The sequence below is a fragment of the Peromyscus leucopus genome, unplaced genomic scaffold, assembly GCF_004664715.2.
Source record: "Peromyscus leucopus breed LL Stock unplaced genomic scaffold, UCI_PerLeu_2.1 scaffold_555, whole genome shotgun sequence".
NCBI lineage: Eukaryota > Metazoa > Chordata > Mammalia > Rodentia > Cricetidae > Peromyscus > Peromyscus leucopus.
In genome coordinates this window covers 77518-89551 of record NW_023505459.1, presented here as the reverse complement: position 1 = coordinate 89551, position 12034 = coordinate 77518, and the positions used below count along the sequence as shown (strand labels likewise).

Sequence of the window (12034 nt, the reverse complement as noted above, 5' to 3'; positions counted from 1 at the left end):
TTAGAGGCTGTCTTGGGTTATAACAATTCTCAGGTTAGCCTAAGCTACGTAAAGAGACCTTGTCTCAAAACAAGAGTCAAAAACAAAGAAAAACCCCAAGAGTTTGGGTGGCGATGTAGTTCAGTGGTAGAATGCTTACAAAGCCCAAAGATTTGTGCTGGGGTATGTCTGGTTGTGAAGTGCTTGCCTAGCATGCATACATACTGGATTCAATTCCCAGCGCCACTGACAATAACAACAACAATAACAAAAATAATCTAAGTATTATTATTCTATGCTTGTGTTCCCAGAACCAAGAGGTAGACTGACGAGAATGCAGAGCTCATAGGCAGCCTGGGCTACTACTTATTCTATCCCCAAAGCAGCAACAACAAAAACACCCCCCAATGCCACTTATAAAATTATATTTAATTTTTACTTATTTGGGGGAGCACATGTCGTGGCACACATGTGGCGGTCAGAGGACAGCCTGCCAGAGTTGGGGCTCTGCTTCCACCATGTGAGTGAGTTCCGGGGCTGGGATTTGAGCGTCAGGCCTGGTGGCAGGAGTCTAACCTGAGCTATCTTGGCAGCCCTGGAAGACTTACAGGCCACTTCTGCCAGCTCCCAAACTACTAGCAAGTCTTCAGGGATTTTTTTTTTCATTAAATTATGAATTTCACAGATGATTAAAAAGTTTTAATCTGGAATCACGGAGCGTTTTAACTGGTACTCAATAAATAATCGAGCATGAGGGGATGTGCATGTCTAAGTCAGCTTATTTTTAAAATTCTCTGGGCCAGCGAGATGGCTCACCAAGTGAAGGTGATTGCCACCAATCCTGAAGACCTGAGTTTGATCCATGGGACCCGCATAGTGGAGAGAACTGACTCCCAAAAGCTATTCTTCAACCTCCAAACATGCATGCACCCATATGCATAAATAAATGTAATTTAAAAAAGAATAGTACTCCTTGTATATGCAGATACGACCAGTATTCTTGAACGCATTAGCAGACTTCCCTGTGCATATCTGTGAGTCTTTCAAGTTCCTGAGGGGAAGGTCAAAGGCAACAGAAAAGCTACAGCAGAGTCTAAATGACCCTAAAGAACAGCCCTTCTTAAAGTGCACTAAGAAGCACACAATAAATAAATACATCTCATTTCATCTTCTGCTTTAAGACTAGCAGACCAGCATGCAGGAGGCAGAGGTAAACAGCTTTCTGAGTTTGAGACTAGCCTGGTCTGCATAGTACATTCTAGGCCAGACAAAGCTACACTGTGGAACCCCATCTCAAGCCAAGCCAAGCCAAGCCGAATCTTTGTGCCATATATTTAACTCAAGAGAACAGACTCCAAGCAGATCTCCCCTGGGACTGTTGTAACCATACCAAAGCAAAGAAGGAAACATCCCAACCCTAGCTCAGCCAGGAACCACAGTGATGAATGAGTGTTTTGAAAAATCATCCCCGGTAGTGGGTAACCCCACCAATGCAATATACCAATTCAAGCTGAATTAAAAGTCCAGATTTAATGAGCAAAGCATCCCCAGGAGATCTCAGGGGAAGAGAAACCATATGGAAGGTCTATGGATGAACCTTAAATACCCTGTAGGTGTGTCTTGAGGGGCCCTGGGCCCTCCACCCCCACCCCTGGAACTGGAGTTTCCCAACACACAGGAAAGCCCTGGAGGAAACAGCCAGGGTCTCTTTCGGAAAGGTACAAAGAAGCCTTGGTTATCTTAAAGGGCTGGCTGTCGGGTCGGCAAGGCTCTCGGTAACATGCTTTGTTTCCATGAAGGTCTGCCCGCTGCCACCCGGAGAAGCAGTGACATGGATGGCACCCAGGACAGGCCTGTCTTCTCACTTATACCTGGAGTTGGACATCTGACACCAACCAGTTGTTCTGGACAAGGCCCTCCCTCCCAGAACTCAGCGCACCCAGGCCGCCATTTGGTCACATCTTTTGTGATGTGGCTATTGGGGAAAGGGAATTGAAGGAAGAAAAGCAGCTGTATGTGGGCACCTGGGGGCGGAGGCTTCCTGCCTCCCCAGGGTGCTGCCTGAGACAAAGATCCTCACATTCAAGGCACAAACCTTTGAAATACATCAAGAAAAGTGTTTTGAGTTGGGCTGGGTTGTTGGTGTTTTTTTTTTTTTAAAGGCAAAATAGCATCATTAATAAAGGAAATAGTGTGGTTTTTGTGGCCTGTTCTTTTAAGAAAGTTGGGCAGTGCAAAGTTCCCATGGACAGTGCGTGGATACTGGGCACAGGGATATTGTAGGCTAAGAATCAAGCTGTGACATTAGGGTAGTAAAGTCAGGTCTTGACAATAAGGAAACTAACTCTCCAAGGCTGACTTCTTACCATGACCCCAGCCTTCAATTATTTTCCTCTGAGGGCTGGGGAAATGGCAACGAGGGTTCAAATCCCCAGAACCCATGTAAAGCAGTGTGCAGTAGCACAAGGTAAGAGATGGAGAATCCCTGGAGGTGTGCTAGCCAGCCTGGCCTACCCAGTGGCAACCAGGAGACTCGGATTCAAACCGGTGGAAGGTGAAGACCGCCATGGTTGGTCCTCTCACCTCCGTCTGCACGCTACGACACACGCATGGACTTCCTCTAGTTTGCCAGCAGAGTGCTTCCCTAGCATATGCAAGGCCCTCATTCCATCCCTGCACTACTGAAAAATAAAGAAAACACTTTCCCCTGGGATTCTTTGTCAACGGTAGCTTTTCCTTTCCTCTGAAGATAATATGGTGGGGTCACAAGGCTTGTGGAATTTTATGAGATAGCCACACCTCAACGGCCAAGCAATAAGCAATTTCCTTCTCACTAGAGAGGGTCCAAAGAACCAAGTCAATGTTCATACACACTGTGAGATTCCCAAAAGTAGCACTTGGAGACCATGACCGGGTGGTGGCAAGTGTCATTTCCCAAAAGGTCTGTGGAGTGCTTTGCAGAGGTGAAGTCACACTCACACGCCTGAGTGTCAGTCAGATTCATCTGGGTTTCCAAGGTTGTGCTCATCTGTTGTCAGGCTGTTTTCCTTCCTCAGGTTTCATGGTGATGACTCACTGGAATTTGACCCCAAGTCACTTGATAATATCCCCATCAAGGCCCAGGATGTCACTGATAATCAGGCTCCCTGACAAAAATTAACTATTAACTATAATCCCCCTAAAAGCAAAGGAGCCCTTGAGAGCTACCGATTTGACTAAGCACTGAGATGTTTCCGTAGGGGCTAGGGGTGTAGTTGGATAGAGGGGCAGCCTAAGATTAAGGCTACAGACTGAGTCTGTGAGAAAGGAAGGAAAGATTTACCACAGTGAAATAAGATCATCTTCTGCCCATCACCCTGATCTAATCTACTTCATGAAATTAAGACATTTCTCCCTACAGTGTTAAAGACACGAGAAGGTTCCAATAAAAGCTTTGGTCTAAGTTTGTAATGAACTCCCTCCCCCCACCCCCCCAGCAACATGTAGAACTTGTCTGTCCCCAGTGAAACACTTTCCAAGCTGCTGCTCTTGGGAGAAAGTACCAAGGTGGGTTGCCAGTGCCTTCCCGGTGCTCCCACAAGCCTTCTGTAAAACTTAGTTGTTTGTTTTTTATGCTGGAAACACCACACATTCCTGAGCAACCAGCACTCACACTGGGAGCCTTTCAGTCCTTATTCCCCAGTAACTAATAGCACGGGCGGTCTCCTCCTCCAGACAGGTCTGTCCTGAGTTTCTGAAGAGGAACCAATGACCGCAGTGCTCTTGAGATCCAGTTAGCTGTAACCTTCCCATCTTCAGGGAGGGAGAGACACGAACCTGGAACCCTCCTCGCCAGCCTCCTGACTAAACCCACGCCCCCGCCTTCTAACCAGGTGGACACAACCCTGTCCACACTTACCTCTTACCTTGATGCTCTTCCAGTGAACCCTGGCTCTTCAAAATTAAGTCACAGGTTTAGCCTGTCCCCAAGATCCAGAACAAAGAACACAGACGCACATGTGCCCAAACCTCAGTGACCCCAACAGAAAGGTTTATTGTTCCACTCATGTCTCCACAAACCCTTGGTGACAGCAGAAACCTACACGTGTAACTACCACAAAACAACCAGAATCCTTTCCTGTGACGATTCCGATGACATCAGACTGGCACCAGGCACAGTCACAAAAGACGCCAAAGAATCGCAACAGTTTACCTCTCCCGGAATTTCTCTTCAGAAGCAAGAGCTTTAGAATCAACGCTGCCACCTAGTGGCCAGCCAAACAAATCCGGTAGTGGACGAGCAAAAGAGGCCCACCTGGTGGGCTTACTAAACTGGTTCCCTGCCACACTGCGTGGGCCCAGCACCCTCCAGTCTTGGAGTACAGAAAGCCACAGCTGGCCTGTGACACAGATCCCTCACACACTCCCTGCCCATTCTGAGGTCCCCACAGGTGCTACAGTCCTACAACCAAGTAGCAACGACACAAAGACCACGAGTCATCCAAATCATCTGTTCAGAGTGTGTACACCGTGATTTTGATGTCCGTTGCCTCAAATACCTCTTCAATAATCGCAGACACATTTTCCCACTGCAGACGATCCAGACCACATCCAATCCTGAAAACAGAAGAAATCTCAACGTTTCCCGTCTTTGGTTATGATCAAGTGTGGATAAACAAAACCTAAAAGTACCTGGGAGGCTGTTCCTCCCCCTTCCATTAGACTCTATGCAAGGCCCAGTCCTGGGGCGCACACCTACAGGCAGCCACAATGAAGAATCGACAGTCCAGTCTCAGTGGGAAGCCACTCAAAACAGTTCTTAGGTGACCGCCATATCTCTTCTCTTGCCTATTAATTTTTAATTACTTTTTTTTTTTTTTTTGGTTTTTCAAGACAGGGTTTCTCTGTGTAGCTTTGCGCCTGTCCTGGAACTCACTTGGTAGCCCAGGCTGGCCTTGAACATACAAAGATCCGCCTGGCTCTGCCTCCCGAGTGCTGGGATTAAAGGCGTGCGCCGCCACCGACGCTGGCAATTCTTATTACTTTCTAATGATTTCATTCTTTGACATGAGGCCACTAGCCCAGTTACCCTCTTTCATGAAAACTTACTTCAGTGGACGGGAAATACACATACGTTTAAAACACACTTACAATAATGGAATGCTAGGGAGGATGCAAGGGAGAGGAGGACCTTTGCAAAAGGAAGCAAAAAATGCAATGTCCAGAAATGTGGGCTGTGGCCGAAATGAGATCGTCACAGCCTGCTGGTCAACCTGTAAAGCTCTACCATCTGACACTTTTCTTTTCATATGACACTGATCCTCAACAGCCCTAGGGATAAAGGGGACACTTAAAATCCCAATTTCACATGATAGCAAGACAATGAACTTCCTCAAGAATAGCGATTTTTTAAAAAAGTTTCTGATACATAAGCCATGAGTTACTAAAGGGATGATGGGCTGGAGAGACGGCTCAGCAGTTAAGAGCACCCACATGGCAGCTCACAACTGTCTGTAACTCCAGTTCCAGGGGATCCGACTCCCTCACACAGACATACATGCAGGCAAAACACCAATGTACATTTAGAAAAAAAAAAAAAGAAAAAGAAAAAGAATTGATGTTGTGGTCACACCCAAAGTCACTTAAACTTGGGTAGCACTGACTGAAAACTACTAGGATAATAAAAGAGAAAGGAAAAGGTGGTGATATATTGTGTACCCTAGTAAATTTGCCTGAAGAACAGAGAACAGAACAAACCACTAGATTAAACATAGAGGCCAGACAGTGGTGGCACACACCTATCCTAGCACTCAGGAGGCAGAGATCTGTCTGGATCTGTGAGTTCAAAGCCACCCTGGACCACATGAGATTGACTCAGTCTAGGAGAGAAAACAGAGCCAGGCAGTGGTGGCACACACCTTTAATCCCAGTACTTGGGAGTCACACACCTTATTCCCAGCACTTGAGATCTCACACCTTTAATCCCGGTATTTGGGAAGCACACACCATTAATCCCAGCACTAGGAGGGAAGTGATGGCTGGGCAGAGAAAGGTATATAAGGCGTGAGGAGACAGGAACTAAAGCGTTTTGGCTGAGAGACCAGTTCCTGAGGAAGCAAAGGGTCACAGAAGACCCAATGTCATTTAAGTTCTCAAAGGGACAGCAGGGACAAGTCCTGACTGCTCCCCATGGAAGGACAAGCAGGCGAGCAGCAGAAACGGCAGAGATCACTGACAACTTCCCTGGCCCAGACTCAACTGGAGGGGATCGGCAGCAGCCTACGAGGAGCTGTGGCTGCTGTCTCCGCTCTGGGACTCCACTGCTTCCAACACCACTCAAGAACTCAACAGTGTGTCTGAACACCAAGGGCACTCCCCAGAGGAGCTGAGGCAGGTGTGTGCCTCCCATTACGTACCCTGACCCATTCAACTTAAGCTAGAAACAGCTATCCTACAGCCTCAGAGCCAGTTGGAAGGGAGCTCTGAGGAGCAGGGATATGTCTACCTTTACATCTACACTCTCGGTTTGGCCTGGAAGTTAGAGATTCAACCAATCAATCAATTCAATCTTCGTCAGGACCCTGGGTTTCCTTGCCTGGGCATGGAGAGATCAGTGACTCCATTCTTCAAACAATGGACTTCATGGCCTCTAAACTCTTCCGCAGGTTCTCATAGGTCGGCTTGTGCGAAGCCCGCTTCTTTGTAATCTGAACACAAAAGAAAGGATTCAAACTCTCATTAGCTCCACCTCCCAGAAAGGGAGCCAATGAGGAAGCCACCAGATTCCTCCACACCCTGAAATGGAAAGAATTAGCACTTTCAGCAGGGACGACAATGTCCCGTAGCCACAGGAAAAGCCACTAATAACTGAGAAACAGACTCCGATGTGTAACAAGGAAAACCACACGGCACAGGAAAGCTGTGCCTATTGCCATGCTTAAGCAGGTGGTGAATTCTGTGCCAGATAAGTGTGGGCACTTGTGCCAAGGTGCCCACACTGCCCGAGCAGCCCCCTTCAAAGTCTGTTCATTTAGAAATCATGCTCCCCTGCTTCTGTTTCCCTAAAATGAAGCAGCAAGAGGTAATTCTGCTAACAGAACATCATTCTTGCCTTTTAGGACAGTACCCACAGCTTAGCGTATCTCCGTACTCTGTTTGCTGGCTAGAAAAGGTTTGTAGTGGCTTGGCCCTAAATCACCCAACTGGCTGTAAAGAAGCCACACCTGGGTCCAAAGATGATGTGGAAGGTAAAGAACCCCACATTCTCACAGCAGGCAGGAAAGGATCAGAGCATTCTGTGGCTCTGCATTTGACAGGGAAGATTACTAGAGTAACTCAGAGGGATCTCCTGAGACAAGGTTTCCTTTCTCTGTGACTAAGAAAGGCTAGTGGGTCTCCTAAGGGCCACCACTCTTGGACCACAGGCCTACAGTGGACAGCACAGCGTCTCACCATGGAGCTGTGGTGCAGTCTGATATGCCTAACTCAGTGCTCCAAGCAGCCAGCTCCCCTGGAGCAGAGCCGGTGTCAAATTGGAAGCTGTTTGGCATCCTTTGCTGTCTAGGATGGAGCATCGTGATCAACACAGGGAATTTGCCAATCCATTCGGTATGAAGATTTGGCCCCATCTTACCAAGTAATATATATATCGTCCATCTCTCTTCAGAACAGCCACTTCTCCAGACTTCTTTTCTAAGAAAACAGTTACTTAATAGTAAAAAGGAAAAAGAAAACCAAAACACCCATCTCCACACTTTCAGTAAGAAAAATCTTTATAGACCTGTGTACCTATCCCAATTTCAAATGCACTGTCACCTGCCCACTTAAAAACACTAATGTTAACTGTCTGGAAATTGTCTTAGAATGTGCCGCTATTCAAAATCTGTCAAACACGTTTAACAAGGGGTGTGTGTGTGTGTGTGTGTGTATGTGTGCGCGTGCGCGCGCCTGTGGAGGCCAGAGACATCAGATTCTCTGGAAGCAGAGTTACAGGCAATTGTGAGATACTCAATGTGGAGGTAAAGAATCAAATTCATGTCTTTAATCACTGAGCCATGTCTCCAGCATCCCCCCACCTCACATCATCTTTATTTTAATTCCTTTTCTTTTTTTCCTCCTTTTTTTGAGACAGGGTTTCTCACTAAAACTGGAGTTCCCTGAATCAGCTACTGACTGGCCAGTGAGCATCAGAGATCCACCTACCTCCACCTCCCCAGGGAGGAGCAAGTATGTCTGTACATAGCTTTAAGAAAGAAAATGAAACAAAACACAGGGAGGGGTTCTGGGACGGAGCTCACATTCTCATGCTCGCTCAGCAAGCACTTTACAAGACTAAACCACGTCCCCATCCCAACGATGACCTTTCAGTGTGTATTAAACATTATGAGGAACATCCCCCCCCATGCCTGGGGCTTCTCTGTGTAACAGCCCAGGCTGTCCTGGAACTTGCTCTGTAGACCAGGCTGGCCTCTGTCAGAGACCCACCTGCCCAGCTATGATAAACAATTCTTTTTTTTTTTTTTTTTTTTTGGTTTTTTCGAGACAGGGTTTCTCTGCGTAGTTTTGCGCCTTTCCTGGAGCTCACTTGGTAGCCCAGGCTGGCCTCGAACTCACAGAGATCCGCCTGACTCTGCCTCCCGAGTGCTGGGATTAAAGGCGTGCGCCACCACCGCCCGCGATAAACAATTCTTAAGGTCTTAGGTATTATCTTAGAAGTCTGGAGAAGTAGCTGTTCTGAAGAGGGATGGGCCTGAAATGTGGTCTGAGAAATTCTCTCAGAAGCTCCAGATGTACTGTCATGCACAGTTCTGATGTAAAGTCATTGACAGAGTGGTGGAGAGGTTTGTAGAGAAGCGGTTTCCAAACTACTCTCCCTTGGTCTAAGTACCTAGACCAAGCTGGCCTTGAACTCAGCGATCCACCCCTCTCTGTATTCTGACCAATGGGATTAACGGTGTCTGGTACCACTTCCAGTACAAACTACTCTCTGAAGATTAAGTTGAAAAAGCCTGGTGCAGTGGCTCATGCCTGTAATGTCAGCATCCAGGAGACTGAGCCAGGAGGACTGCTCAGAGTCCAAGACCAGCTTAGGAAGTGCCAGGCCAGCCTGGGCTACACAATGAGACTCTGCTTCAAAGAAAGAACAAATAGAAGAGTATTTAGTACAGGATCTTGACCTCCAAGCATAATGGGCATAAGGACCTTGATAAGCCCTTCAGTTAACCAAAGGTTTGAGAGAAGTGAAATAATTTTGGAAGAAAATTTTTGAGAGTTGAGAACTGATCAATGAAGTGTTTACTGCACAAACATGGGAATCTGAGTCTGACCCCTAGTTTTTTGCACATAAAATCTGTGCCTTAGGGCACACATTGTGCACCCAAACTGGAAAATGGAGATAGGAAGGTGTCAGGGCCCTGATGGCCAGCTAATGGAGCTAAATGGGCAAGCTCAAAGTCAGATAGTGTCAGCCTCTGGCCTCCACATATGTATCTGCACACCATGAACTTATACACACACACAAAAGAGGAAGAGATTGAAAACTTTTATAAGAACTCTGATTTGGTATGGTAAAGATCCAAACCAGAGGCTATTCTTGTGAGGAAATTAAAACAAAAAAAACAAAAAAAACCCTGAAAAGTTAAAAGCACTAGTTAGAAATCTCTTTGAATACACATGTAAACAGAGTGTACTAGGAGACCAAACCATGCTTCAGCAAGGATGAAATAGGCTACTCTCAAAACTCACGTTGATTTAACAGTTCCTGTACCCCTCCAAACTTCTTGAAGAACAGCTATTCCAGCACCCATTCGACAATCCTCACTGATACAATGGGCTAAAGAGTCTGTTTTGGAACATTCGAAAAGATCTCCTTTCACATAAGTGATCTAAAATGTGCAAACGGAAAGAAAAAGCGTGTTAAAAACAGAAAAGGATTACTTCTTTCAGAGCTTCAACAGGGTCCCCCGTCCCTGTCGCCGTCCCGTACCCCCCCTCCCCCGCCTCCACTCTGAATTAAAGCCAAACCTTCCCATCTTACAGAATTAACCACCATATATTAAAGTATCTGGAAAAGGAAAGTGATGGATGATCTCTGTCTAGGATTGTATTAGCCTTTCCTAAGTAAATCAGCTAGAGAAACAAACCGGGAGGTGGGTGCCGCGAAAATCCAATTATTGGTTTAATTAGAAAGTGTTTATGTTTTTGACCTCAATTATTCTGAATTTCACTTCACCGATAAATTTAATAGTTGTCACGCACTCGACTTCCTTCTGGATCTTCATTAAGGCGGCCGGCCATGATACTGAGTCGCTATTTCCAGAATTTAAGAGTTTCTTCTGCTAATGAAAAGGAGAAGCAGGTAAAAACACTCACGCGGCCTGAACACAGCATGTTCGGATCACCGTGACAACCCCACTTAGTTTTCCCCACCTCCTCTACTTTTCTCTTAACGTGAGTTCACTCAGCCTTTAAGAGGCAGCACAAAACAGCTTTCCAGGAGCGGGGCCAAGGCAGTCCCAAGACACACCTCCTAACTTCAAACCGCCTCCTAGCAGGGTAGATTTTAGAATGGGCTGCTATTTTCCCAGAGGATAGGGCTTAGACGAAAATAGGAGGGGCTCTGCACAGTGCCTTTGAGCTGCAATCAGAGTGAATCGAACTGAGGTGTGCGGTCCGGGGAAGATCACCATCGCTCCCAGAGTGCAGGAAGCAAAGTCTACAAGAACTTCCCAGTCTCTCCTCCCACCCTAAGGAGGGTCGGTCCTGGGGTCCCGCAGGAGAGTTTGTGCGGGAGTCATCCTTCACCTGCAAAGGAATCGGCCGTCGGCAGGCCCGCCTGCACGCAGGGAGATTTTGAGATGGAAGCCTGGTAGGTGGGGAGCAACACAAGAGGCCCGACGCGGAACCAATGCCGCACGGCCTTTAATTGCACGCACGCAAGATGGCGGCCCCCGCCCCTTAACGGGGCGGAAGTGAGCCTCTCTAGCTACCACCTGGCCGAGCCCGCTCTCTATGGCAAAGGCTTCAGAATTTCCGGCGGCAAACTGTGCAGTCTCCCGCCGCCGCTCAGGCATGCGTACCAAGATGCCGACCCCGACTTGAGAAGAGGAGCGCTTGCGCATTGGGGCTGAGGGGGGGGGAGCGCGTCCCCGTGGTCGCTGAGAAATGGGTGGACAGTTGGCAAAAATAAATAAATAAATAAATAAAAAATAAAAAAGGCGTGTCAGCGCCTGCGTAGTGTACGGCTCGGGGCGGTGTTTGCGAAGACCAGTAAGGCGCCTTCCCTGCGTAAGACACGGCGGAAGGCGGTGTCAATCCTAGGCAGGGGGTGTGGCCCCGGGGACGCCTGCGCAGTGCCCCTGCCGGGGGGCGGGGCCAGCTTGGCCGGGGTTATGGGGCGTGGTCTCGAAGGCGCTTGCGCGAAGGCGGTTGGAGGAGGCCCGATTCCCTTTGTTCAGATTCGCCATTTTGCGAGGCAGCGGCAGTGGCGGCGGCGGCGGCGGCTGGAGCCTCTGATTGGGTTTCGGGTCCGGTACTGGAGCCAATCAGCGCGGGCAGCGAACCGGGGGAGCGAGGCACGGTGAGTATGAGGAGCCAATATCCAGCGCCCAGAGCCGGCCCCAGCGCCCCGATTGGCGGTCTCGCTGACCACTCAGGAGAGGCCCAGGCGTCCGTCGAGCCCGGGAGTCGAGCCGAGGCTGCCGGAGCCGGGGAGCCGGCAGCCCCGGCTCGGAGCCGTGAGGCCTACGGGGGCCGTCCAGCGTAGGGATGGCGCCCCGGAGCCAGGCTCCTCGGAGTCCGGATCCGCTCCCGGTGCCCGCGGCCGCTGCGCCGCTGCTCCCTGCTGCTCGGTACCGGGAGGGCAGCTGGCCAACCGGCCCGCCACGGACCGTGGCGTCTCCCCGCGTCGTGCCAGCCTCATCCTCTGACCTGTCCTTGTGTCCCCACGTTCCGGGCCCCGGTGAGGCCCGTGTCCCCGGAGCCCCTAGGCAGTCGGGCGGCAGATCCGAAGCGAGGCCAGGCGGGGACACGCAGCGCAGCCTGCAAGACCCACCCCGGGCCGTTAGCGCGCCCGCCG

The 12034-nt window shown here is 49.0% G+C and overlaps 1 protein-coding gene across 1 annotated transcript; it reads right to left on the bottom strand.

The window, feature by feature from the left end:
* Positions 1-4407: 4407 nt before the first annotated feature.
* LOC114702167 (ADP-ribose glycohydrolase OARD1) lies at positions 4408-11105 on the bottom strand. The gene is given in 8 exon segments (XM_037201969.1): positions 4408-4575; positions 6554-6596; positions 6599-6665; positions 7592-7650; positions 9703-9740; positions 9742-9842; positions 10164-10295; positions 11037-11105. Coding segments are annotated over 8 exon segments (585 nt in total). The 5' UTR covers positions 11079-11105; the 3' UTR covers positions 4408-4472.
* Between the last annotated feature and the right edge of the window lie 929 nt (positions 11106-12034).